Source organism: Hyla sarda, chromosome 3 (genome assembly GCF_029499605.1).
Source record: "Hyla sarda isolate aHylSar1 chromosome 3, aHylSar1.hap1, whole genome shotgun sequence".
Classification (NCBI taxonomy): domain Eukaryota; kingdom Metazoa; phylum Chordata; class Amphibia; order Anura; family Hylidae; genus Hyla; species Hyla sarda.
This window is the reverse complement of record NC_079191.1, coordinates 115,326,449-115,353,922: the sequence shown is the minus strand read 5'-3', so window position 1 is coordinate 115,353,922 and position 27,474 is coordinate 115,326,449. Positions and strand designations below refer to the sequence as shown.

General features: G+C 43.6%; 1 protein-coding gene and 1 long non-coding RNA gene across 2 annotated transcripts in view; one reads left to right on the top strand and one right to left on the bottom strand.

Moving 5' to 3' along the window:
• Nucleotides 1-1,335: 1,335 nt before the first annotated feature.
• Nucleotides 1,336-27,474, bottom strand: part of SLC25A36 (solute carrier family 25 member 36) — a 49,498-nt gene continuing 23,359 nt past the window's right edge. The window contains 5 exon segments of the mRNA XM_056564876.1: nucleotides 1,336-1,509; nucleotides 1,512-1,656; nucleotides 6,344-6,410; nucleotides 16,991-17,091; nucleotides 20,084-20,161. Coding sequence (XP_056420851.1) covers nucleotides 1,351-1,509; nucleotides 1,512-1,656; nucleotides 6,344-6,410; nucleotides 16,991-17,091; nucleotides 20,084-20,161 — 550 coding nt within the window. The 3' untranslated portion in view covers nucleotides 1,336-1,350.
• LOC130361643 (uncharacterized) lies at nucleotides 4,097-25,683 on the top strand. Its single transcript, XR_008891096.1, has 3 exons — nucleotides 4,097-4,356; nucleotides 18,160-18,401; nucleotides 25,455-25,683. It is a non-coding gene; the product is annotated as an uncharacterized LOC130361643 (long non-coding RNA).

Sequence of the window (27,474 nt, the reverse complement as noted above, 5' to 3'; positions counted from 1 at the left end):
TATAATATAATATTATAATATATATATATTATAATATAATATAATATAATATAATATAATATAATATATATATATATATATATATATATATATATATATTATATATATATATATATATATATATATATATATATATATATATATATATATATATATTACACACACACACACACACACACACACACATCGCATTGCCAAGTGTTATATATGCTAAAATCGACTGATTGGATCCCTTTAATTACCACTTATCTCTGGACTTGTGTCAAGATGTTTGTATTCAAAATTTATAGTGTTAATGGTATGTCCTATTTATTTTAACCTAAATTACGCTTAAATATCTACATTCATTGTATTAAGAAAATGTTTTCTTTATGCATTTCCTTGTTCTGTTCACCTTAATATGCTTATCTGAAACAGAAAAAAAATGGTATTCAAAAAAGAGCGCTTTACCCGAGTTCATCAGTCCATAAAAACTAGAATAAGAAGTGTAGTCATGTGAGTTAAAAGTGGTATGCCAGGATTTATTTTTATATATGTGACTGCTACAAGGGCTGTACATCACTAGTCAGGTGTTTAAAGTTGGCTGTTTGCTTCAATGGGTGACCACTGGGTGGGAAGTAGATCATTCTGCAGAGCATTTTAGTTTTGCATCAGCTGGATAGAAAACCTGGCACCCTGGTTAGAAAACACTGGTCTATTGATTACAGCAGACCATGGAAGGCAGCACATGTGTGCTTTCAATGGGTGGGATGGCTGATGTGTGGGAGAGAGAAAAAAGGACCTCACACTTACAAACAAGGTATTATGGGACTTTTCAACAGGATATAGCCATTTCACAAAGATCGCCACAGCTTTATGGTGGACTCACAACACAGCCATTTAGCCCTAAGACAAGCATGGATCCTTCCTAAGCATGTCCATTACTGTCTGGCAGGGTAAGTACTAAAATCACCTTTATGGTTGATAACCCCTTTAAGCTGAAGACCTGAGTGATCTGGAGCAGACTGGTTTCTATAGTTCCCAATAACACAGTATAAAAGGCTAGAATGGTTCGACAATGTATCCCCAGCTCAGTTTATGCAACTTCTCAGGAGGTAATCAATATCAATAGGGAGGCTTCATTTGTGTGTTTGATGACTTCTCTATGTTTGTAATCATACTGGTTCAAACGCCTTGACAACTTAACAGGGCCATCTCCACCTGTCATATGGTTTCCATCTTATGCCTGTAGCCAGTTGAACAAAATTTGAAGGACATTCAAAAACATTGCTTTCCTCTACATGAAACCAAAGCTAACCACAGAGGGGCAGTGTTTATCCAGACAAGGAATTGTACTAGAAATGACATTGTCTAGGTCCACTCACCATGAGGGTAAGCTATTGAGGTGGCACATGTCTTGGACGTTGCGGCTGCCAACATGAGTCCAGCAAAATCAGAAGCTTCTTTTACAGACTCCTCATCCTCATCAATGGTTGATGCAATCTTATGTTCCAAGCAATTTTCGTTTAATTACTTTCGTAAATAACAAAGTGGATAACAGTTTCAGAGATGCCAGCATATGAAGCAGACATGCCCCTGTAAAAACCCTTCAGACCATCCGCCCTGTACACCTTGCGGATGCAATCAAAAGCACTCATGCGTATTTCACCTCGGTTCCTAGAAAAATAAAAGGAAATCTTAAAATGTCACAATTCATTGTGTTTTAATATTACAGCAAACATATTATATAATGCATCTTAGGATTAGACAGCATGAAAGGTATCACAGTAAACTTTGATCTTACATGCTAAGGTCAATAGTGACCTGCACATGTACGGTGTTTACCAAAAGGAGGAAATGCCTTCTGTCTGGCCAACAGTAATAACAGTGTACTGTGGTTACAATGGCTGATGCCATAAAAAGGCCAGAGAATTAAGAAAAAAATACTATTTTTTTATTTTATTTTTTACAAAATACCACAAACTCCTTAAAGGGGTACTCTGCCCCTAGACATCTTATCCCCAATCCAAAGGATAGGGGATAAGATTTCTGATCGCGGGGGTCCCGCCCCTGGGAACCTCTGCAAACTCTCCTGCAGCACCCAGGGTCATCTGCAGCAGTGAACGAACTTTGTTCCGTGCCTGATTACTGACGATACAGGGGCCGGAGTATTGATCAGACACCATACCGAAGCCAACCAACCAACCAACCAACCAACACCCCCCCCCCCCATGTCGGCGATCAACGCAAATCGCTGGTGATTTCACACAGGCGATTTGTGCCGATTACGGGTCATTACGGGGTCTATGGTGACCCGCAATATAAGGGGGATCGCTGTTGTCCCAAGACACACATGATCCCCCTGAAGGCATAGGAGTGAGGTGGCAGGGGTGCCCAACCCCTCCTATCCCTGCTATTGGTCATCAAGGAGCGACAACCAATAGCAGATCGGGGGGGGGGGGGGGGTTTAACTTTCAGTTTCCCCCGTTCTGCCCACCCACAATAGGTGGGGCAGGACGGGGAAACCGATGAGGACCGGCGGCAGAAGATCTACTTACCCATACAGAGGCAGCGGGAGACTGTGATCGGCGGCGGTGATGTCGTGCGGCTGGCTCACTGGATCCTATGGAAGCCGGTGAGTTGCCTAGCAACATCTGGAGGTCTACAGTTTGAGACCACTATACAGCGCAAAATCCTAGCGGGAAACTCAACGTAATCTGCCAGTGTGAATGTACCCTAGAAACACTACACTACCACAAAATAAAGAGTAAAACACAACATATACACCCACTACACTGTTCCTCCCCCCCCCCCCCCCCCCCAATAAAAATGAAAAACGTATTGTACGGGCTGTGTTTCCAAAACAGAGCCTCCAGCTTTTGCAAAACAACAACTCCCAGCATTTCCGTACAGCCACTGACTGTCCAGGCATACCGGGAGTTTTGCAACAGCTGGAGGCACCCTGTTTGGCAATCACTGGTGTAGAATACCCCCTATGTATACCCCTATGCAATCCCCTAATGTAGTCCTCAAATGCGCATGGCGCTCTCACTTGGTAGCCCTGTCGTATTTCAAAGAAACAGTTTAGGGCCACATATGGGGTATTTCCATACTCGGGAGAAATTGCACTACAAATTTGTTTTTTCTCCTTTTACCCCTTATGAAAGGGAAAAGTTGGGGGCTACACCAGCCTGTTAGTGTAAAAATGTTAATTATTTTACACTAACATGCTGGTGTTGCCCCATACTTTTTATTTTCTCAAGGGGTAAAAGCAAAAAAGACCCCCAAAATTTGTAACAAAACTTCTCCCGAGTACGGAAATACCCCATATGTGGACGTAAAATGCTCTGCGGGCGCACAACAAGGCTCAAGAGTAAGAGTGCACCATGTACATTTGAGGCCTAAATTGGTGATTTGCACAGGGGTGGCTGAATTTACAGCGGTTCTGACATAAACACAAAAAAATAAATACCCACATTTGACCCCATTTTGGAAACTACACCCATGACGGAATGTAATAAGGGATATAGTGAGCCTTAACCCCCCACAGGTGTTTCACGAATTTTTGTTAAAGTTTCCGTACTTGTGAAAATAAAAAGTATGGGGCAACACCAGCATGTTAGTGTAAAAAAAATAAATAAATAAATAAATGTTACACAAACATGCTGGTGTAGACGGCAACTTTTCCTTTTCATAAGGGGTAAAAGGAGAAAAAGCCCCCCAAAATTTGTAACGCAATTTCTCCCGAGTACGGAAATACCCCATATGTGACCCTAAACTGTTTCCTTAAAATACGACAGGGCTCCGAAGTGAGAGAGCACCATGCACATTTGAGGACTACATTAGGGATTGCATAGGGGTGGACATAGGGGTATTCTACACCAGTGATTCCCAAACAGGGTGCCTCCAGCTGTTGCTAAACTCCCAGCATGCCTGGAAAGTCAGTGGCTGTCCGGAAATATGGGGAGTTGTTGCTACTACAACAACTGTGCATGTTGGGAGTTTTACTTTTGCAACAGCTGGAGGCACACTGGTTGGAAAACCTTCAGTTAGGTTCTGTTACCTAACTCAGTATGTTCCAACCAGTGTGCCTCCAGCTGTTGCAAATCTACAACTCCCAGCATGTACTGATCGCCAAAGAGCATGCTGGGAGACGTAGTTATACAACAGCTGGAGGTACGCAACTACAACTTAGTTTTGCAAGATTTAGAGGGCCACGGTTTATAAACCACCACACATTGATCTCCAAACTGAAGTCCTCCAGATGTTGCTAGGCAACTCACCGACTTCAGTAGGATTGCTGCACGCAGCACCCGGGAGCCGCCTGTCATCGCCGCACCAGGTGGAGAGAGGATGGCCAGCTGCCACCGATTGCCGGTAAGGCACCTCCCCCGCCGGTCACAGGACAGTTCCCTCCTTCTGCCTGGATTACCGTGGGTGGGCAGAACGGGGTAACTGAACTTTAACCCCCCCCCCCTCGGCTATTGGTTGGTTGCTTCTGGCCCGCCAATAGAAGGGATCGGAGGGGTGGCACCCCTGCCACCGCCCCTGGGCGATATGCCGGGATGGCTTCTGTTAGATAACAGCAGCCTTCCCGGCCCGATCAGAGTGTTCGGTGACGTGGTGATCCCGGAACACCGCGCCGTAAATGTACGGCGCTGTGCGCTAAGATGTGCTAAGCGGTGCTGTACATTTACGGCGCATGTCCTTAAGGGGTTAAAGGGGTACTTCGTTTTTTTTTTTTTTTTTTTTTTTTTTAAATCAAATGCTGCCAGAAAGTTTAAACAGATTTGTAAATTACTTCTATTTAAAAATCTTAATCCTTCCAGTACTTATCAGCTGCTGTATGCTCCACAGGAAGTTCCTTTCTGTCTGACCACAGTGCTCTCTGCTGACACCTCTGTCCACATCACGAACTGTCCAGAGCAAATCCCCATAGAAAACCTCTCCTGCTTTGGACAATTCCTGACATGGACAGAGGTGTCAGCAGAGAACACTGTGGTCAGACAGAAAAGAACTATACAACCCCCGCGATCAGACATCTTAGGTCTTAGGGCCAGAGTACCCCTTTAACTCCTTAAGGACCACGGGCATACGAGCATGCCCCGACGTCCTGGTACTTAAGGACCAAGGGTGTAACTGTACGCCCATGGGAATTCCGGTCCCCACCGCTTGTCGGGCGGGGGCCGGACCAGTATGCCTGCTGAAATCATTCAGCAAGCACCCCGTGCAAACCCCTGGGGTCTGAGACAGCCCCATTCACCCTTGCCCAGCAGGAGTGAGGAGACACTGGTGCCACCTCATGATCACGTGATTGATCGTCGGAAGACCGACCAATCACTACCCTGTTGGGCGGTGATCAGGGCCGGCGGGGAGTCTCCTACCTTTGCCTGGCCCGGCAGGGGTCCCCTCAGGTGCGGTGGTGGTGGACAGGAGCAGCAGGAGCTGTGGCGGCAGCAGGCAGGATACAGGAGGTGATGCCTGTTGCTTAACAACAACTCTCAGCAAGCGCAGCCAAAGGGCATGCTAGGAGTTGTCGTTTTGCAACAGCTGGAGGCACACTGCTACAACTCCCAGCATGCCCTTCGGTAGTCTGTGCATGCTGAGGATTGTAGTTATGCAACAGCTGGAGGCACATTTTTCTCTATGAAAAAGTGAACATCTAGCTGTTGCATAACAAAAACTCCCAGCATGCACGGAGAGCCAAAGGGCATGCAGGAAGTTGTCGCAGTGTGCCTCCAGCTGTTGCAAAACTACAACTCTCAGCATGCCCTTCGGCAGTCAATGCATGCTGAGTGTTGCAGTTTTGCAATAGCTGGAGACACATTGGTTGTGAAACAGAGTTTGTGTCTAATTCAATGTTTTGCCACCAGTGTGCCTCTGGCTGTTGCAAAAATATAACTCCCAGCATGCACTGAGAGACTGTACATGCTGGGAGTTCTAGTTTTGAAACAGCTGGAGGCCCACTGGTTGCGAAACATTGAGTTAAGTAACAAACTCTCAGTGTTTCGCAACCAATGTGCCTCCAGCTGTCGCATAACTACAATTCCCAGAATGTATGGTCTGTAAGTGCATGCTGGGAGTTGTAGTTTTGCAACAGCTGAAGGTTTGCCTCCCCCTCAGGGGTTTACAGCAAGTTTTTTGCTGCAAGATTGAGATGCAGCAAATTTTCTGCTGCAGCTCAAACTCCCAGCGAGAAATTCACTGTAAACCCAACTGTGTGAATGTACCCTGAAATTTCTGTTTTCATGATGACTACACATTGTGCCAAACACTGATGAAGCTTTCACTGTTAGTGCTAGGTCTGCAGAGGGTATAATACATATCTACTAAGTGACATTTGTAGCCAAGCAACAAATCTTACCTTGCATCCAGCTGTAGCCGTGTTTTTACCAGCCAGATGGGATTGGTGGCTGTGATTGCAGTAAAGCCTAAATAAATGACACTAAATCATTATTCCATATTAGACCAACAATACCCAGCCAGTCAGCGATCACAACATGCATTAATGATGTGAAAGAGAAACTACAGAGCTTCAGAGGAAAAAGGATCAGCTAGGTTTAAAGCTAGGGGATACATTGTTCTCAGTATTACAATAAAGCTACTTCTAGTAATCCCCCTAAGGAGGTCCCACCACCTGACTATAAAAGGTGTGAGCCACATCTATTATGTAGTATTTGTAAACAAGTAGTTAATATTAAGATAGTAAAGTTCCGAAACAATGCTCTACAACTGTACGCCACTCCAGACAAGAAACCATTGTTTCAACTGAGAAATCTAAGTTATATGAAGAAGAACTTTAAAAAGGGCAATATAATTAAAAAGTAAATATTTTTTTTACCTGTGCCTAAGAAATCCTAAATTGATAATTCACCTTCTGCTGTCTATGCCACCTACGACAGTACTCAATCCTGCAAGGCAGCACTACCATCAATATGGAACAACACTGCCTGGTGGGATTAAAGACCCTGTCACAGAAACCCAGAGAGCTGCTCCACACTATGGCCCAGATTTATCAATCGGTCTGAGGAAAAAAAGAGGTTTGATTTTTGTCTCGGACAGATAGCAACCAATAACACTTTAGCTTTTTTTTTTTTTTTTTTTTTTACTTAAAAAGTGCCATTATTGGTTGCTATAGGCAGAGACGAAAAATAACAAAACAAAAATCATCGGATTCAAAATTGTGAATTCAAAGTGAGATTTTTCAGGACCCAGGTAAAGGATTAAAGAGGGAGCCTGTCATTACTTTGATGCTGCCTGAACCACAAGTCACTGGGGTGGTCCCCAGTGGCCTTTCCCTGCCTTACCAGCATTGATTAATAGATCTCTCCTTGCTTAGGTATGGGGAGAGATCTACCAAGGCTGGTGGGTTGGGGAGAAGTGAGGACTCATCGTTACGGCAGCATGAAAGTAATGACAGGTTCCCTTAAAATACATTACATCCAACACATACTAAAATGGATTTCTATTGCCCTTACATTAAAGTTCTTAAAGAGTACTACACCAGAAAAGGAGATTTTAGATGTAAAGAAAAGAAAGAAAAAAAAGAAAAAAAAGGTATAACTGTTATATGAAACCATGGCAGCTGTTTTAGTTAAGTGTGAACTAAATCAGATATCTTGAATACATATGAAAGTATTAGGACAGTTAAAAATACTCCCTTTTACCAGTCTAGCAATCCACCCTCTTAGCGCTTCCACCGCCCCATTACATAGCAAACATGCTCTGTTTTTCCAGTACAGCATAAAGAAAGGTACAACAAAATAAAATGTGAGAAGATGACTTGTGTGTGGTTATTGTTCAAAGATATGGCCATAACAATGTAATGTCCAGATCTATATAGAAATGTTCATGCGGTGCCAGAGTGACATAGAAAGAGACCATGGTGTGCTCATGGTATGCTACCCTACATACACCATTCACACATCAAAGCACTCATGGAGACAAGCTGCAAACCAGATGATTTGGCCCATGAGGATGGTTCTATTCATAACCTGACATTTTAACTTAGGGTAATGAAATTGTATGGGTTTAAGAGCCATGTTAGAAGAGCCTAGCTCCAGACATTTGTTACCTAGCGTCAAGTGACAAAAAGCAGTATGTATAAGCTGCATATAAACATATGTGTGAGCATTACAGCAGACAACCCCTAATGGCAGTCATTACAGTGCCCACAGAGATTTCTATCAACTTTTCCACTAAGTATAGGTACATCACTCCCTTCTCCCTACTTTCCTGCTACTCTAGTTAAAGAAGGGTCAGATCTGGGTATACAGAAATGGACAAAGGGATTATCCTGGATTAGAAAACAGCTGATTACTTAAAAAAAAAACAGTACCATCCCTGTCCACAAGTTACACGTGGTACTTCAGCTCCGTTCCATTCTATTAAATTGAGCCCAGATGTAATATAACACACAATATATACAGGTGTGGTGCTGTTTAAGAAATTATCTCTGCTTTTCTCTTCCTGGATAACCTCTTTAAAGCACAGCTGTCTCGGGACAGTGACATTAAGTCAGTCACCTAAAACCGGGTTTCTCAAACCAGTATTTGAGTATATAAGTCATGGCATCACGGACTGTCACAGGTGTTCCCTGCATAGGACATCTTAAAAACATGACTGGTGGTATTTGAGGACTGTGGTTGCAAAACACGGACCTATAGAGGTGCATCTGTTACCTGTTAAAGGGGTACTCCAGTGGAATTTTTTCTGGTGCCAGAAAGTTAAACAGATTTGTAAATGGCTTCTATTCAAAAATCTTAATCCTTCCAGTACTTATGAGATGCTGTATGTTCCAGAGGAGGTTTTTTCTTTTTTAATTTATTTTCTGTCTGACCACAGTGCTCTCTGCTGACACCTCTGTCCATGTCAGGAACTGTCCAGAGCAAGAGAGGTTTGCTATGGGGATTTTCTCCTGCTTTGGACAGTTCCTGACATGTACAGAGGTGTCAGCAGAGAGCACTGTGGTCAGACTAAAAAGGAACTCAAAAAGATCTAACTCTGGAGCATACAGCAGCTGATAAATACTGGGAGGATAACGATTTTTAAATATAAGTCATTTTACAAATCTGTTTAACTTTCTGGCACCAGTTGATTTAAAAAAAAAGTAAAAAAAAAAAGTAGTTTTCCACAGGAGTACCCCTTTAAGGGAATCTGTTACCAGTATTGCCCACACTAACCTGTTGGAACAGACTTGTAGTGTAAGAGACACTGATCACTATGTAGAATAACGGCTGTGGCTATTGCGCATATAGAGGAGTTATCCTGTAGAGAGGAGGCTCAGAACAAGCAAGGAGGTGTTATAATGAAGATGGCGGCTAATCCCCCTATCCGTGCACCAAGCAGGATCATTAGCATATCGAGTACCAAAGACGCTAAGCAAGGAATGACAAGTATGATTTTCAATGGTGTCATCTGCACTACAAGCCTGTACCAACAGGTTAGTGTGGGTGATACTGATGACAGATTCTCTTTAAGGCACACAAGCATTTAGATTTGTATTATGTTTGCATTTAATTGGTAAAAACTCCTAATATTAGCAATATTATAAATACTATGTACAATTAATAAAAAATGATCAACTTAAAAAAGATTGGTCAATCAACAGAACACATTAGAAATTCTAGTGTGATCAAGATGGGACTATCCTGATGTAATATCTAATTCAGGAAAAAGATAAAATTGATTTCAGCAGCTAAAAACTATGCACCTCATGTACACACAGATTACAACACAGCAGGTCCTTTTATTTGTTTAACTATGTTGTCCCAGCTTATTCACAGTAAGAAAGTTACACAATTAGATTGCTCTTTAATGCCGGGACAAGATAATACATCAGTGACTTTGGCCCACTTTCCAATGGGACTGTGCCCAGAACACACAATTCTTATCTTGATAATATCCCAAGTTGGCAAGCTGACTATAAATGCCACTGTGCCGGACTGTCTGCAAATAAAGATCTGACCAATGTGAGGTTGTAAAGAATTTATAGGTTTATCTCTGCATAAAAAAAAATCTGTGTCAAAAATCTGGATTATCTACACTGCTCAAAAAATAAAGGGAACACTAAGATAACACATCCTAGATCTGAATGAACTTATCGAATGAAATACTTTCGTCTTTACATAGTTGAATGTGCTGACAACAAAATCACACAAAAATTATCAATGGAAATCCAATTTATTAACCCATGGAGGTCTGGATATGGAGTCACACTCAAAATCAAAGTGGAAAACCACACTACAGGCTGATCCGACTTTAATGTAATGTCCTTAAAACAAGTCACAATGAGGCTCAGTAGTGTGTGTGGCCTCCACATGCCCGTATGACCTCCCTACAATGCCTGGGCATGCTCCTGATGAGGTGGCAAATGGTCTCCTGTGGGATGTCCTCCAAGACCTGGACTAAAGCATCCGCCAAATCCTGGACAGTCTGTGGTGCAACATGACGTAGGTGGATGGAGCGAGCCATGATGTCCCAGATGTGCTCAATCAGATTCAGGTCTGGGCAATGGGCGGGCCAGTCCATAGCATCAATGCCTTCCTCTTGCAGGAACTGCCGACAAACTCCAGCCACATGAGGTCTAGCATTGTCTTGCATTAGGAGGGACCCAGAGCCAAGCGCACCAGCATATGGTCTCACTAGGGGTCTGAGGATCTCATCTCAGTACCTAATGGCAGTCAGGCTACCTCTGGCAAGCACATGGAGTGCTGTGCGGCCCCCAAAGAAATGCCACCCCACACCATTACTGACCCACCGCCAAACTGATCATGCTGGAGGATGTTGCAGGCAGCAGAACATTCTCCATGGCATCTCCAGACGCTGTCACATGTGCTCAGTGTGTCCCTGCTTCATTTGTGAACAGGGCACCAGTGGCGAATTTGCAAATCTTGGTGTTCTCTGGCATCTGGCAAATGCCAAACGTCCTGCACAGTGTTGGGTTGTAAGCACAACCCCCACCTGTGGACGTCGGGCCCTCATACCACCCTCATGGAGTCTTTTTCTGACTGTTTAAGTGAATACATGCACATTTGTGGCCTGCTGGAGGTCATTTTGTAGGGCTCTGGCAGTGCTCCTCCTTGCACAACGGCAGAGGTAGCGGTCCTGCTGCTGGGTTGTAGCCCACCTTCCGCCTCCTCCACATCTCCTGATGTCCTGGCCTGTCTCCTGGTAGCGTTTCCATGCTCTGGACACTACGCTGACAGACACAGAAAACCTTCTTGCCACTGCTCACATTGATGTGCCATTCTGGATGAGCTGCACTACCTGAGCCACTTGTGTGGGCTGTAGACTCTGTCTTACGCTACCACTAGAGTGAAAGCACTGCCAGCATTCAAAATTGACAGAAACATCAGCCAGGAAACATAAGAACTGAGAAGTGGTCTGTGGTCACCACCTGCAGAACCACTCCTTTATTGGGGGGGTGTCTTGTCAATTGCCTATAATTTTTACCTGTTGTCTGTTCCATTTGCACAACAGCATGTGAAATTGATTGTCAATCAGTGTTGCTTCCTGAGTGGACAGTGTGATTTCACAGAAGTGTGATTGACTTGGAGTTACATTGTGTTGTTTAAGTGTTCCCTTTATTTTTTTGAGCAGCTGGATGGCTGAATGTAAGCTATATAGCATTCTATTTTGGCTGTCACTTTCAGGGAGAAGTATATTTCAATCTGATACCAGATCTAAAATACAATAACCTATTATATTGATTATTTTTTAAATGAAATCTTTCATCTCTAGATCATGCACAAAGCTGCAAACATGGGCAGGTAGCTGACAGGTGTATAAAACAATGGACTGCTTGCAAATGTTATAACATTATGTTTTGTTTCTACGTTTAAGAGCCATAGAGGCTGTGCTGAAGTGCTGCATGCACCCGTTCCTACCTCTTCTTTCAAGATTGATGTGCAGTGTTTGGCTTCTAGCACTGGGCCTTGTACATTTATGATGCAGGCAGGGAGGAGGCATACATGCTACAGTTTGGCCCAGTTTCTATGACACTAGAGCTTGGAAGGAAAACATAACTTTATAACTTTGCATACAGCCATAAGCCGACAGGCCTATAACATTCTTTAATTGGCCTCAACATATCCCCACACCTCTTGTTTGAATAGTTATTGTGTAATATTATGTCTGATACTTGTCTTTGTTTGTACCCCATAATTGTAAGCGCTGTGGAATCTGTAGGCGCTATATAAATAAATAAAATATAATAAATAAGAAAGGTCCTGAGCAATACATCCAATAGATATATTTATATAGGTCCTCTCCTTACTGCTCATTTCCACAGTATGGCTGTGCCTAGTAGAGCAGGTCAGCTTGTTCAAGTTAACAAAGGACAGTAAACCCTTACTCAGTCAGTGGGTGAGGCAGGTCACCAATGATTGGCTAAGCAGCCACTTTGTGTGTCGATATAGGACTGGGAAGTTATTAGTGTATACTTGGGCATCAAAATGGCAGTAAGGCAAGTCTGACTCCATTTTTCCTAATTTTAATCTATCGGACAACACCTTCACAAGGTTTGTATCTTAAGAGCTGCAATGTATTGTGCTGCAACTTGAACTTCCTACGGTGACAAACAAAAAGGTGGTTACCCTGGAAGGAAGTTAAAACCAGCATAACTAGATTCTGGAAATGTATCTAGTATTACTCATATGTAGGTCCTAGTGAGCAGAGGTAATGTGTGCATCAAAGCAAGAAATGGTGTGCATACTTAAAGGGGTACTGCTGGGCAATCTCTCCTGCAGCCCCGAGTCATCACTGCAAGGAGATAAGTTTGCTCCGTGCGGGATGACTCATGATACAGGGGCCGGAGTATGGACATCATGGCTCCGCCCCCTCAATGCAAGCCTATGGGCGGAGCCATGACAACATCACAATACGACGGCCCCTGTATCGGGAGTCATCACTCATGGAGCAAACTTAGCTCTGTGGAGTAATGACTCAGGGGGGCTGCAGGAGAGATTGTGTGGGTCCCCAGCAGTGGGACCCCCATGATCAGACATCTTATCCCCTACCCTTTGGATATGGGATAAGATGTCTAAGGTGGAGTACCCCTTTAAGCTCCACCAAACTCAAAGTCCAATGCAAAGAGGTTTTGGATAGAGTTGAGCAAATCTACAGTAAGAGTTGCTGAATCTGAAACTTACGAATAAGCGGCCATTTATAAAAAAAAAAAAAAAAAAAAAACTCAAAGTAATTCCAATTCCACAAAGAATTTTAAAATGAGACAGTCCAGAGACTCATTCAAGACTAGACAAGATTTGATTTTGGCTCATATAACTGGTGATTTGCTCAACTCTTGTCTTCAACTAAGCAAGAATCCCTGAATAATCCCTAATAATTATGTATATAGTGCCAACAAATTCTGCAGCACTTTTTAATTTTACAGATGTAACAAGGCATCAAAACTGTGTACACAGTCTGTACACTGGATGCACACTTTTGAAGTACACATCTTTACATGGGCACAAAACATAAGGCTTGGTAAATTAGTGAATGGTAAAAAAAAAAAAAAAAAAAAATATATAATAAGGAAATTCATGACAGTGTAATAATACATATATGTCTAAAACATGTCAATGAATACATAAACAGTGTACACACACACACACACACACCTCTCAACTATGCGATATTATTCCCTCCCCTTCATACATCTGTATAACAACACAAAGAAATTCTGTATTTCCTAACATTTCTCAATGCTTTTTGCTTGTTCCCCATATTAAAGGCAATTACAATTCCAATGTGCTATTCTTACACTTTTGGCTGCAGAGAGAAGCTTGGTCAAGTACTCACGAGGGTTAACTTAGTCCATATTTCCGCAGGACGAGACCTGCAGGAGGCGAGCATGAGATGACACAATCTCGCGCCTTTCACAGTGGAAATGTACAGTAAATGCCTAAAATAGACACAGGCTTTTCTGTATCGCAACAACAAGCAGTGGTCCACAACATTGCGTACCAATGAAACCCACGGAAAAGGATTTCACAAAATTAAAATGTATAGACTTAAGGAAAGGAGCAACACAAAAAAAGTAAAATTTGAAGGAAAAAAAAAGTGAAAAAAAAAGAGGAAAAAAAAGGAGGGGGTTTTAAAGTAAAACAGGACTGAAGAAAAATTAAATAAAAAGAAAAAAAAAATAAATGAACAGGGAAAAAAATTCAGGGGAGGCTCAATGAGAACATCTGAATAACACCAGTTTGACATTTAGTATGAACCGTACATTTTCATTGACTAAAATATTATAACTAAGTTATGACATTCAATATTTACCGGCGTATAACACGCACTTTTTAGGCTAAAATTTTTAGCCTAAAGTCTATGTGCGTGTTATACGCCGATACACCCCCAGGAAAGGGAGGGGGAGAGAGGCCATCGCTGCCCGCTTCTCTCCCCCTGCCTTTCCTGGGGGTCTAGAGCCCTGCTGCCGGCCCTTCTCTCCCCCCTGGCTATCGGCGCCGCTGCCCATTCTGTCCCCCTGATGCGCCGATAGCCAGGGGGAGAGAAGCGGCGCCGACAGTCAGGGGGGAGAGAAGGGACAGCGGCACCCATTGCCGGCGCCGCTGCCCCGTTGCCTCCCCCATCCCCGGTGGCATAATTACCTGGGTCGGGTCCGCGCTGCTGCAGGCCTCCGGCGTGCATCCCCCAGCGTCGTTGCTATGCGCTGCACGGCGCGGCGCATGACGTCAGTGCGCCGCGCCGTGCATAGCAACGACGCAGGGGACGCGTGCCGGAGGCCTGCAGCAGCGCGGACCCGACCCAGGTAATTATGCCACCGGGGATGGGGGGAGGCAACGGGGCAGCGGCGCCGGCAATGGGTGCCGCTGCCCCTTCTCTCCCCCTGGCTGTCGGCGCCACTTCTCTCCTCCTGGCTATCGGCGCCAGGGGAGAGAGAAGGGCCGGCAGCAGGGCTCTAGACCCCCAGGAAAGGCAGGGGGAGAGAAGCGGGCAGCGACGGCCTCTCTCCCCCTGCCTTTCCTGGGGGTGTATCGGGGTATACACATGCACACACGCACCCTCATTTTACCATGGATATTTGGGTAAAAAACTTTTTTTTTACCCAAATATCCTTGGTAAAATGAGGGTGCGTGTTATTGGCCGGTGCGTGGTATACCCCGATAAATACGGTATATGGAAAAATAGCCTTACATTTTGCTATGTTAAAGGTCTTGTTTATTCTGAAAAATTCTTACCCCTTAAAAGGTTTGGATGGAACTAAATAATAATGAGTATGTGTCATTGGGATACCCCATCAATTTGTGACTGGTATGGGTCTCAGTTCTGGGACCACCCAACAATCACAGGAACCAAGGGTTCTTCATCCATAGTTCTCTCATCCCTATTCAAGCAAACTAGAGATGAGCTGCCATTAAGCTATAAAGCAAAGTGCCTGGTAAAATGATGTTCTTGTGATCGTAGGGGTGCCAGGGCTCAATGTTTAGTCCCACACAACCCCTTTAATAGTCAGATACTGAAATTAGCCACATGAGTAAACAAGTTAACTTTATTGTTAGGTAAGCTGTCCCATGCAATTTCTCAACAAAACAATCTACGGTTTAAAAAGGTCTGAAAAGCATTCACCTAATAAGAAACAATGAGCGGGGGAACTATTCCTTAACCTGTAAGCTTGTACAAGTACTTATCTTGTTTAAAATGAGAGAAATGGAGAAGTGGAAAAAGCATTTTGAAACGGGCATGGTCATTTGTAAAAACCTTTTATATACGGTAATATAGATGATATGTATTTTTGTAATATAAATTGGTTTTAAAAAAAGTGTATATTTTAGAGTGGAAAAAAAAATGCTGTCTTGTCCCTGCGGCTATTGCCAGTGTGTCTCAGCTGGGACAAAATACAGGATGTGTGCACCGAGGACAAGCAGGCCTCTGTGCACCGAGGACAAGCAGGCCTCTGTGCACCGAGGACAAGCAGGCCTCTGTGCACCGAGGACAAGCAGGCCTCTGTGCACCGAGGACAAGCAGGCCTCTGTGCACCGAGGACAAGCAGGCCTCTGTGCACCGAGGACAAGCAGGCCTCTGTGCACCGAGGACAAGCAGGCCTCTGTGCACCGAGGACAAGCAGGCCTCTGTGCACCGAGGACAAGCAGGCCTCTGTGCACTAAGGCTCTGTGACACCCCCAGCTCACACAGTAGGCCTATTTACAAAACAAGAGTCAGCACAGAGCCCTGTTTGTCCTGCCATCACTTCCTGTATTTTGTCTCTGCCCAGAGACACACAGGCAATAGCTGCAGGGACCAGACACCATTTTTATTCATCTGTTATCTACATTGTGTAGAAACTTTGACAACATTAGCCATCAGCAAATAGAAGGACACAGGATACAGCCAGCATAGTATAGGATATGCAACAAATCTTACAAGTGTGTGTTATACAGGCCAGAAACACACAACGGCACTAAGGCAAGTACAATAATGATGGCACTTGGGCCTTTCACCGATGTGTTGGTTTGACTATATTTACTTGACAATATTATTCCTTGTGATAAGAAATTAGAATGGAATAAAAACCATGGATCAAGTTCACAAGAAAATAAATAGGCTACTTATAAGCTGTAACTTTCCATGGGGTTTGTTTATGGCAATTCGCCCCAACCATCCCAATAGATTTATGGCCATTTTCATACAACCATAATTTAGCTTTATATTTAGTCCTAGCAACAGATCCTGTCAGAACAAAGCAGGAAATCTTTATCTAAGAAAAAAAAAAAAAAGACAAAAGAAACCAAACATTCTCTGCTTTTTTTCTGAGAGGAACAAATTCCTTGTTGCAATAAAATACACATTTCCCATATATAGCCTAAAATACACTGGCTTCATCTATCCATAAAAAATAAATACAAATACACTGTCATAAAAGAGACAGCTTCCATAGAAAAGGAAAAATAAAATGCATGCATCTCCTTGGGAGCGAAGCAACAATTCTTTTCTACCTCTATGTATGCCTTATACCCACTAACATCTGTCACTCACAACTAAGGCTACATACCTGCTGCCCCAGCAGAGACCATGTGAACTTGGGTGGAATCTGCCGCAAATACATGGTTCAGCCTTTCCTTGCAGGTTGAGTAAGCTGCAAAATAGATGGCCCTGCAGAAAGATAAAGCACAGGGTTAAGTCACAGGTCAGGACTTCATAGTCTTGTTAGTCTTTTCTCTACCTAATGATGAAAGGGGGTGAAATTGGAAACCTGAGAGGTCAAGGATCAACCGTTGCATTTTGATGGGTTGACGGTAAAGCAAAGATGGTTACGGAAGGTCATTTCGACTGTCAGTGATATGCCAAGGAACATCTCCCTATTCCTCAATCTTATTCTATCACGTGCTAAATAATGGATATAACACCACACCCTATAATTATACAAGAGCCAAATCAGATCTTACTTTAAACAAGCATAGCCTTGCTTTTGCTGGAAACTAAGCAGAGATAGTATTTCTTATAGCCTTACATTTAGACTGTATAAAACTAGACAAGACAGATTTGGCGCACCATGCTAGACATTTTAGATAAGCAGTCCCCAAATTGTGGATCTCCAGCTGTTGCAAAGCTACAACTCCCAGCATGCTCGGACAGCCGTTGGCTGTCCGAGCATGCTGGGAATTGTAGTTTTGCAGGGAAGCTCGTGAGGAATATCTAAATGTCTTCACTCTCTCTGCCGGTGTGAGTGAGCGCTCTGATCTCTTGAGCAGAGCGCAGGGGCCGCTACCTCACTAAACCCAGAAAGCGTCAGCGCTTCTGGCAGGCTTGCAAATACATTTGCATATTCATTATGAGGTGCGGGCCAAGCAGTAAATATTGTGAAGGCAGGGAAGCTCTGCAAGCCAGCTCCCTGCCTCCTTTTCACACAGCAGTGCAATAGTAAGAACTAAAAACAGACATAACTCTGCAACTACTACACCTATTAATGTAAGTAACCCTGCTTTTTAGAGCTGTTAGTGTGGGTGAACAGGCTGTCAGTTTCTCTTCAACTGATATTTTTGCACCCAAATAGGGTACATAATTGAAAAAAAAAAAAAAAAAAAAAAAAAAAACAACATCAGGCACATTTTCCAATTCCTCTTAATCATGCCCCCTTTCTAGAAGTTTTTCTTAAGTTGCAATTGGAGCCATAATTCTGCCACATCTTGCTTAGTAAATTTCTCTTATTATCTCTTGCAGAAATATAACCAAAAAAAGATGGAAGCTGCAATCAGTAAATTGTCACTGAGCCAAAAGTGGATTTAAATGAAGTATGGAATTAGAAGTATAAGAGGAAGGACTGCTGCAATACAATTTAACAAAAATAAACTGCACTGTCTAAATGGAGCCTCTCTCCCCCAAGAGTGCTCCTTCGTTGGTTCTACATTTTGAGACTATGGATCAGGCCTTTAAAACAACTCTTCTGACATGCAATGCAAAGGGTGAGCAGGAACACAATGGCATGGGTTAAAATTCCTACTATATGCGGGTGAAATTCAGTCCCTGACAACTGATGTTGGGGACATGTCTGCATGGCAGGGGAGGGGTTACTGATGTATGCTCTATAGACAGGGGTCAAGTCTTGGGGGGAAAAAAAAAAATGCGTGGGAACTCTTCCACATAAGGGCTGGTCCTCCAGGACTCCTGCTAATGGGAACAGTGTGCCTGCTGTGGAAAGAGTGCAGGAACTCAGTTCCCATGCGTTCCTGCAGGACTTGAGCCCTGTCTACAGCAATATACACATCTAAATGCATATAGGCTTTGTCTATATCAGTGGCAAACCTTTTTGCGCCCGAGTGCCCAAACTGTAATGCATGCTAACTTTTCCCTCAAAGTGCCAGCACAGCAATTAAATCAGAATACTGAGGTTTAAGTTTAGAAAAAAACTCATACAGTTGCCATAACTAATTAACATCTTTTGTTGTGTGTGTGTGTGTATGAGGGGTGCTGTGTGAGGTGCTGTGTGTGTGGGAGGGGTGCTATGGGTGCTGTGTGGGGGTCTGTTGTGTTTATGTGGGTGAAGGGGTGCTGTGTGTGTGGGGTTAGGGGTGCTGCAGATTATTTTTAATACATTTAGAAATGCTCAATTATTTTTTTAACAGTTATATCACCCCCCTCTTCTTCTTACCTTCGGAGCAGGAGGGTGGAGGACACATTCAGCCCTGGCGGTCCAGTGGTAGGTATGCAAGATAGGAAGAGATGTCCAGCGCAGGTAGGTGAAGAATGGAGCTACTTTATTGCAGAATCAACTGTGGTACAACGACAACATGGACAAGAGTGATGCGTTTCGGCCCTGCAAATGGCCCGTTTGTAGGGCCGAAACGCATCACTCTTGTCCATGTTGTCATTGTACCACAGTTGATTCTGCAATAAAGTAGCTCCATTCTTCACCTACCTGCGCTGGATATCTCTTCCTTGCATTGAAACTACAGGTGTAGCCCATGCCAGTCCGAGCGCTGCGGGCTTTGGGAGTGAGCTGACTGTTTTCTCACGCTCACCAGTGGTAAGTATGGTTTCTTCCGCGCAGAATGCTGTGTGGCGCAGCGACGCTTCACACAGCCTGCTCGCAGGAGGACGGCTTTCCGATTCCTCTTCCTTAGCGGAAGTCCGGCGTCGGCAGAGCGCATCAAAAAAGGCATCCATGGCAAACTATGGCCGCATGCCCACAGAGGGGGCTCAGCGTGCCACATGTGGCACGCGTGCCATAGGTTCGCCATCACTGGTCTATATGAACGCAGTATGTGTTCGTCTGCTATACACTAATGTACATGGAGATATTTACATCTGTCTGTCTAAAAAATATCTGCCAGGCATAAATGTGTGCCTGGAATAGGATGGCAGCTATATGGACACTATTTTCAGTTTACTAAAAGTACAGGCGTATATTCCAATAGCTCTGCAGGTTTGCAATAAGATTATCCTTTTGCTTGTGTGAATGCTATTGCTATATTTAGACATAGGTATGCAGAGCAAAGTTCTGATAGTAAGGTCAGAGCTGGGCAGTGTTCTGCTCAGAGCCATTGTGGTGTAATCCACAGCATAGGATTTTGTGCACTGTAAATTTTAACCCCTAAGGAAAGCTTTGGATATGACATAAATGTGCAGAAGAATCTGTAGGCCATACCTGGATGGAGCCACACCCACTAAGTTAGGGCCCAGACCTCTGAATAGGGAACGTGGACCCTCCTTCTGTAAAATGATCCTGAAAAACAAAAATAGACAGTCAACACATCAGAAATGCCCATGGCTTTCAAAAGTCACCTTACAGTATATGTCCATTCATATGCCTAGTTTGCACACGTGTTTTGCTGATATCTGTCAGCAAGCTTTGGCTGTCCATGAATGCTGGGGGTTGTAGATTTGCAAACCATTAATTCTCTACTAGAAACAAGACTAAATCCATAGTGTCACAATATAAGGCTGGGTTCACAACATGTTTTTGCAATACAGTTCCCGTATACATTTTCAATTTTAAAACCGTACAGAACCGTTTTGATAACCGTATGCATAGACTCTCCATTGAAAATTGTATGCCAAAAGATGCATCCGGTTGTGTCAGTGTTGTATCAGTTTTTTTCCCGTACCAAAAAAAAAAAAAATAATCATATTGAAAAGTTTTTTTTTTCTTTAACATGGGAGTCAATGGGAACTGTACAGAACCATATGTGCGTACGGTTCCATCCGGTTTTCACCATACAGTTTTTGACTTTATTTGTACACACCTTTTGATACAGTTTAGGTTGCATTCACACCACGTTTTGTACATACGGGTGCCGGATCGGCGGGGGGTGGGGGGGTGGGGGGGGGATATGGGGAGGGGCAAACCGGGTGCTCCCATACCCCAGCCGGATCAGCCCGTGACTCCATTTACTTTAATGATCCGACCGGAGTCAAACGGTGACTCCGGTCGGCTCAGTTTTGACCCGTATGCGGTTTTGGACCGGACCTAAAACCATTTGACTCCGGTCGGATCATTAAAGTAAATGGAGCCACGGGCTGATCCTGTATGTACAAAACGTGGTGTGAATGCCAGGGCTGTGGAGTCGGTAGATAAATGTTACGACTCAAGTTTTCGGTGCTTCCGACTCCGACTCCTCTGTATTAATATGTGAATGTATTTTGTACATTCCTTGAAGGAAAGAAAGGCAACATACATGTCATTACCACAGGACTACTGGCTGGGAAGCCAACAGTCTACTGTATTGAACAGTTTGAGTGCTGATCTGCTGCTGAAGATAGGGCAGTGGGAGGATCAAGGAAGGGGCATTTATTATAAAACATGATTTCCCTAGTAGAATCCCATAGTCAAGTTTAAAGGGGTACTCCGCCCCTAGACATCTTGTCCCCTATCCAAAGGATAGGGGATAAGATGTCAGATCGCTGGGGTCCTGCTGCTGGGGACCCCCGGGATCGCCACTGCGGCACCACGCTTTCATTACTACACAGAGAGAGTTCGCTCTGTGCGTAATGATGGGCTATACAGGGGATGGAGCAGCTTGACATCATGGCTCCGCCCCTCGTGACATCACGGCCCGCCCCCTTAATGCAAGTCTATAGCAGGGGGCGTGATGACCCACACGCCCCTTCCCATAGACTTGTATTGAGGGGTGGGCGGGCCATGACATCATGAGGGGCGGAGCCGTGATGTAACAATGCTCTGGCCCCTGTATCGCCCGTCATTACTCACTCGCTCTGTGCAGTAATGAGCGCGCAGTGCCGATGCGGCACCGCGCTATCATTACTGCACAAAGCGAGTTTGCTCTGTGTGTAATGACGGGCGATACAGGGGCAGGAGCATCACTACATCACGGCTCCGCCCCTCGTGATGTCTAGGGGCGGAGTACCCCTTTAAGCTAACAATCGAGTTTACAAGTTTTTATAGCCTTAGCTGAATGGCAGCAGTTTTTCCAATGGTTTACAGCTTCAGTCTTGAACTATTGTCCCTCCATTCCCTTCACTTATGTAAGTGTCTCTAGTCCTGCAAAAAACATATTTCCTTAATCCCTTATCAGTGAGAGGCTAGGTTACCCATGGGTTCCCTGTAAAGCAGAACACAACACTATGGAAAGTATAAGTATTGCCGCTCCTAATTGTGCGTTGTGTGCCAAATAGTCAAGCACATGAAAAGCATGCTTCTTCACAGTCACTTAACGTGTTCATTTTGCAAGTCCGCTGCAATACTAGATAACCTGGTGGTACAGTTCTTAGAAAACAGCAACTAGGATTTTTATTTTCTTTAATCCTGGAAAACACATTTAAAAAAGGAGTGTGCTGAACCTGTGCTGAGAAATGGTTGACCCGTTGCCCATAGCAACCAATCAGATCGCTTCTTTCATTTTTCACAGGCCTTTCAAAAATGAAATACGTGAGCTGATTGGTTGCTATGGGCCAGTCAACTCATCCTTTGCACAGGTTTTGATAAAACTTTCCCATTATGTGGGAGATTTATCAAAACCTGTGTACCGTAAGAGTGCTGCAGTTGCCCATAGCAACCAGATTGCTTCCTTTATTTTTAAAAAGGCCCAAAAGCAACAAAGCATACCGATTGGTTGCTATGGGCAATTGATCAACTTTTCTTCTATATGGCTTTTGATAAATCTCCCCCTATGTCTCTTGTCTTATAGCTGTTACCCTGATTATCCTATCAGAGAATAGCAAACCTCTAAAGGGGGAAATTTATCAAAACCTGTGTAGAGGAATAAAGGTGCAGTTTCCCATAACAACCAATCAGGTTGATTTTATTTTTAACCCCTTAAGGACGCAGGGTTTTTACATTTAAATGTTTTCCTCATCACCTTCTAAAAATCATAACGCTTTCAATTTTGCACCCAAAAATCCATATTGTGGCTTATTTTTAGCGGCACCAATTCTACTTTGCATTGACTTTGCATCCAATTCTAATTCATTGTGCGACAAAATTGAAGAAAAAAATGCCATTTTGTAACTTTTGGGGGCTTCTGTTTCTACACAGTACATTTTTCGATAAACATGACATCCTATCTTTATTCTGTAGGTCCATTACGGTTAAAATGATACCCTACTTACATTAGGTTTGATTTTGCATTACTTCTAAAAAATAAAAATAAATAAAAAATAAAAAATGACTACATGCAGGAAAATGTATAAGTTTTAAATTGTCATTTTTTGACCCCTATAGCTTTATTTTTCCGCGTACGGGCCGGTATGAGGGCTCATTTTTTGCGTTGTGATCTGAAGTTATCATCGGTAATTTTTCACTATATAAAAAGTGAACAAAAAATACGCTATTTTGGACTTTTGAATTTTTTTTACGCGTGCGCCATTGACCGCACGGTTTAATCAACAATATATTTTTATAGTTCGGACATTTCCGCACGCGGCGATACTACATGTTTATTTTTATTTAAACTGTTTTTTTTATGGCAAAAGGGGAGCGATTCTTACTTTTATTAGGGAAGGTGTTAAATGATCTTTATTAACTTTTTTTTTTTTTTTCACTTTTCTTTTTGCAGTGTTATAGCCCCCCTCGTGGCTATTACACTGCACACACTGATCTGCTACAGATCATTGCCATACATTGACATGGCAAAGATCAGTGTTATCGGCGGTCGATTGCTCAAGCCTGGATTTAAGGCTTGGAGCAATCAATCGCTGATCGGACGCAACGGAGGCAGGTAAGGGGACCTCCGCTCGCGTTCTAGCTGATTGGGACATCGCGTTTTCACTGCGATGGTCCCGATAAGCCCAACTGAGCTGCTGGGAAGCTTTCACTTTCATTTTAGATGCGGTGATCAACTTTGAACGCCACGTCTAAAAGGGTTAATAGCGCGCGGCACAAGGATCAGTGCCGCATGCTATTAGCCCAGGGTCCCGGCTTTCATTAACCGCTTGGACCGACCCGGTATGATGACCAGGTGCAGGGCGTACAGGTAAATACAATTGATTGTGAAATAGAGAAGAAAGGATTTAACAAGGAAAGGTTAAAAGGAGCTGTATAGCGTGTAAAAAAGATGAGAGAGGGATGATAGAAACCATTCTACATAAAAGGAGTCAACACGGTAGAGGAGATGATATTTAAAAGTAGAAAAACGACCACAAGAGGACAGTTTTATATTAGAGGGGCAAAGGTTTATTCAGTATTATTAGGAAGTATTACTTTACTGAGAGAGAGTAGTGGGTGCATGGAATAGCCTCCTGCAGAAGTGGTCGCTGCAAATACAGTGAAGGAGGTTCAGGGTGTGTGGGAGGTTATCCTTCATATAAGTGTGGTGACCCACGGTGCAGGCGGGACCACGGGGTGTAGCGATGTAGGTGGATGGGACAAGATGGTATTAATCCCAGGGGCAAGGTGTTTACCCCAAATGTTCTTGACACCAGAGTGGTTTTTGGGTACAGGAACCACACGAACGGTATCTCCGCTATTCCAATGGCTAGGCAGTGAAAGGAGAGTCCACAACCAAGTTATGGTTTAACAGAGGCTTTACTGAGGTCAGATAGGTGTTATCTTCCCAGCTAGGCCAGAATCCCAGAGAGTCAACCAGTAACACGGAAAGGGCCCTGCAGCTTGCTGGGACTTTTAGTTATTGTAATAGACTTTAGTTCAGCCACGCAGACTAGAATAGACCTGATCAGTGTCTTGACTTTAGTAGAGACAGCAGACAGAGGAGATGACTTACAATGACCGACAATGTGGCTGGTGTGCAGGCTTTGTGGCCTCCAGGTGTACTGGACACAGGATCTGTCATGTCTATGCTTTGCTGTCCTCAGCAGAAAAAAGAGAGCGAATTGAAATGGCCGCCCATTTATATAGTAGGGGGCTGAACCAAAGCCCATTGGTCAAGCTGCAGGTCATAGGTTAAGCTGGTGCTCTCTGGGTAACATCATTTGACGACATAACATGACATTTCACAGGTCCTTCAGACATCTCACAGGACCTTTAGACTAGCTATACATTAGGACACTGACTAGAATCCTATGACAATAAAAGGACACTTCTAATAAGAGCAGGGGAGACACTGCAGGAGAGCCCCCAGGTGACTGAGAGACTCAACCTGACAGGGCCTAAGTGTAGTGCAGGATGGTCCTGTACTGGGACATTACATAAGATAGAGCCAGGGACTATTCATAGTATTTACAATATTGGGCCGACACTTTGTTACTAAGACATATATACTGTATGAGAAAGTCTAGGAAATATTATTCTGTGTAAATTTGCTTAAAACTAGTCCAGCAGGGGAAGAACTTTGGCTGAATTCACATATGTCCGGCTCAGTGAACCCAGCCTAAAACTCGCAGCAACGGATGCCACAGCAGATGACAGACGTGCATTAGCTGTCATCAGTTTATTATTCGGCGATTATTAATCGTGCATTCCGGACAGGGGAACGCAGCAAGAGGCGTTTTACTGCGACATGTTTCCCCATCCAACTTGCTGCATGATGTGGAATGAATGAACGGTCCAATTTAAATCTATGGGGTCAGTTCTACAATCACTCACTTCAGTACTTTTTCTATAGCACGACAGGAAATCGCTGCCAAACGAAGCACATATGCGAAGGGGGCCGACCTGTACTAACCGGAGAAGCATCTAAATATAGTTCTAGTCCTGCGGGAGGAATAAAACGTGAATGTGACAGCATGCGTGAGGAGATATCAACTCTGACGTCACCAGAATTCTGAGAAGACAACTTAACTTCCTCAAACAATGACTTAGGGGTTTACCTAGCAGGTCTGGATCTCAAAAGATGTACATCTGTAGCACAGTTGCTGAGATTTATAAAAATAAAATAAAAAATCTAGGTGATACAGGTAGTAAGTAACAGCTCCCCCATGTCATGAATATATATCCAAAAAGTAGGTATTTTTATTTTTATTTTTTTGCCAGCGACAGTTATCGCCAACTGTACCAAAAGTATAGAATATATGAGCATTATTAGCGTCTCAGGCTGAATATAGGTGTACTCTGACATGTGCGCTGTCACTCCATTAAATTATTGGGGTGATTCATCAAAACCTGAGCAGAGGAAGAATGGTGCAGTTGTCCATAGCAACCAATCAGGTTGATTCTTTTATCTTTCACAGGCCTCATTAACAATTAAATAAGTGCTCCACTTGGTTACTATTGGCAACTGCGCCAATCTCCCTCTATGGGCTTAACAGAGCTTAGAATGTCCAACCGCTGCTCCATTGACACAAAACTCCCATGTTTATGATAAGTGGGTGTCCACCAGTTCGCCTCCACCGATTAAACACTCTTCACCTATCCTGTGAATAGGTCATGTATGCTGTTGGTGTGAAAACCACTACACACTCATACATGGCACATTTGTTGTGGAAATTTCTCCATTCAGACGAATGAAAAAGATTTAGGGTATTCATCATTGTAGGTCTAAGTGAAGCATTTTTCTACAACTTTTTGTGTGTGCTGGTAATATGTAGGAGCACCAAGGGAAGGAACCAGGGAGGCAAGACAAAGAAAAAAGGGAGAGCTATCTAATGGAGAGAATCACATTCAAGCATAGAGAGAAAATACAGCTTTAGGGTAGGGTCACACACAGCGCATATGCAGCATATTTGACACTGCGAGAAATCTGCCACGCAGCAGGAAAAACTATCTGCAAAAAAAAAAAAAAAAAAACGACACACACATGCCTTTTACTTTACTGCAGCCGTTCAGTAAGGTTCGGAGGTGGCCAAGCACACATACATTACTGGGACGCACGGCCCACCTCCAAATCTTATAGGAAAACTTTCAGCCTTTTCATCCACACTAAACCCAATACACTGGGTTATAGTGCAGGTAAACAGAGTCCAACAAGGGGTCACTTAAATATGTCCAGTAGGTCCTGAGATGTTCCCCAGAAGATCCTCTGCTGAATTCAGTGAATCGTGCGCAGGGGCGGGGCTTCACTGGCTTCATTTACATATGCATTGTCTGTGACTCCAGTTAACTAGGATGTGGGGTTACAGACAATGAATATGTAAATTGGTCTGGGGGGACATATCTCAGGACCAACTGGACATATTTAACCCCTTAATGACCTGCACCGTATACATACATGGCACAGCCGTGCGGAAGGTCTATGAAGCGAGCTCATGAGCTGAGCTCGCTTCATATTCTTTCGGTCCCGGCTGCTATCAGCAGCCATGACCCGCAGCTAATACCGGACACCGGCAATCATGCCAATGCCCATCCTTAACCCTTTAGACACCGCAATCAAAGTTAACTGTGGCTTCAAAAATGCCAAAAATGCACTGCTGGCAGCTCAACAGAGCTGATCAGGATCATTGCAGGGAAATCGCGGTGTCCCGATCAGCTGAGAGAATGGCGGGAGGGCCCTTACCTGCCTCCTTGCCGTTCGATCGACTCTAAGACTAAGGCATAGCATTGAACAGTATATGCAAACTAAGGATTGCATGTTCTAGTCTCTATGGAGACTAAAAAATTGTGTAAAAAAAATTTTTATAAAAAAAAGAAAAAAATTATTAAATGTGATTTCCCTAATTAAAGTTTTAATCAACCCCATTTTCCTATAT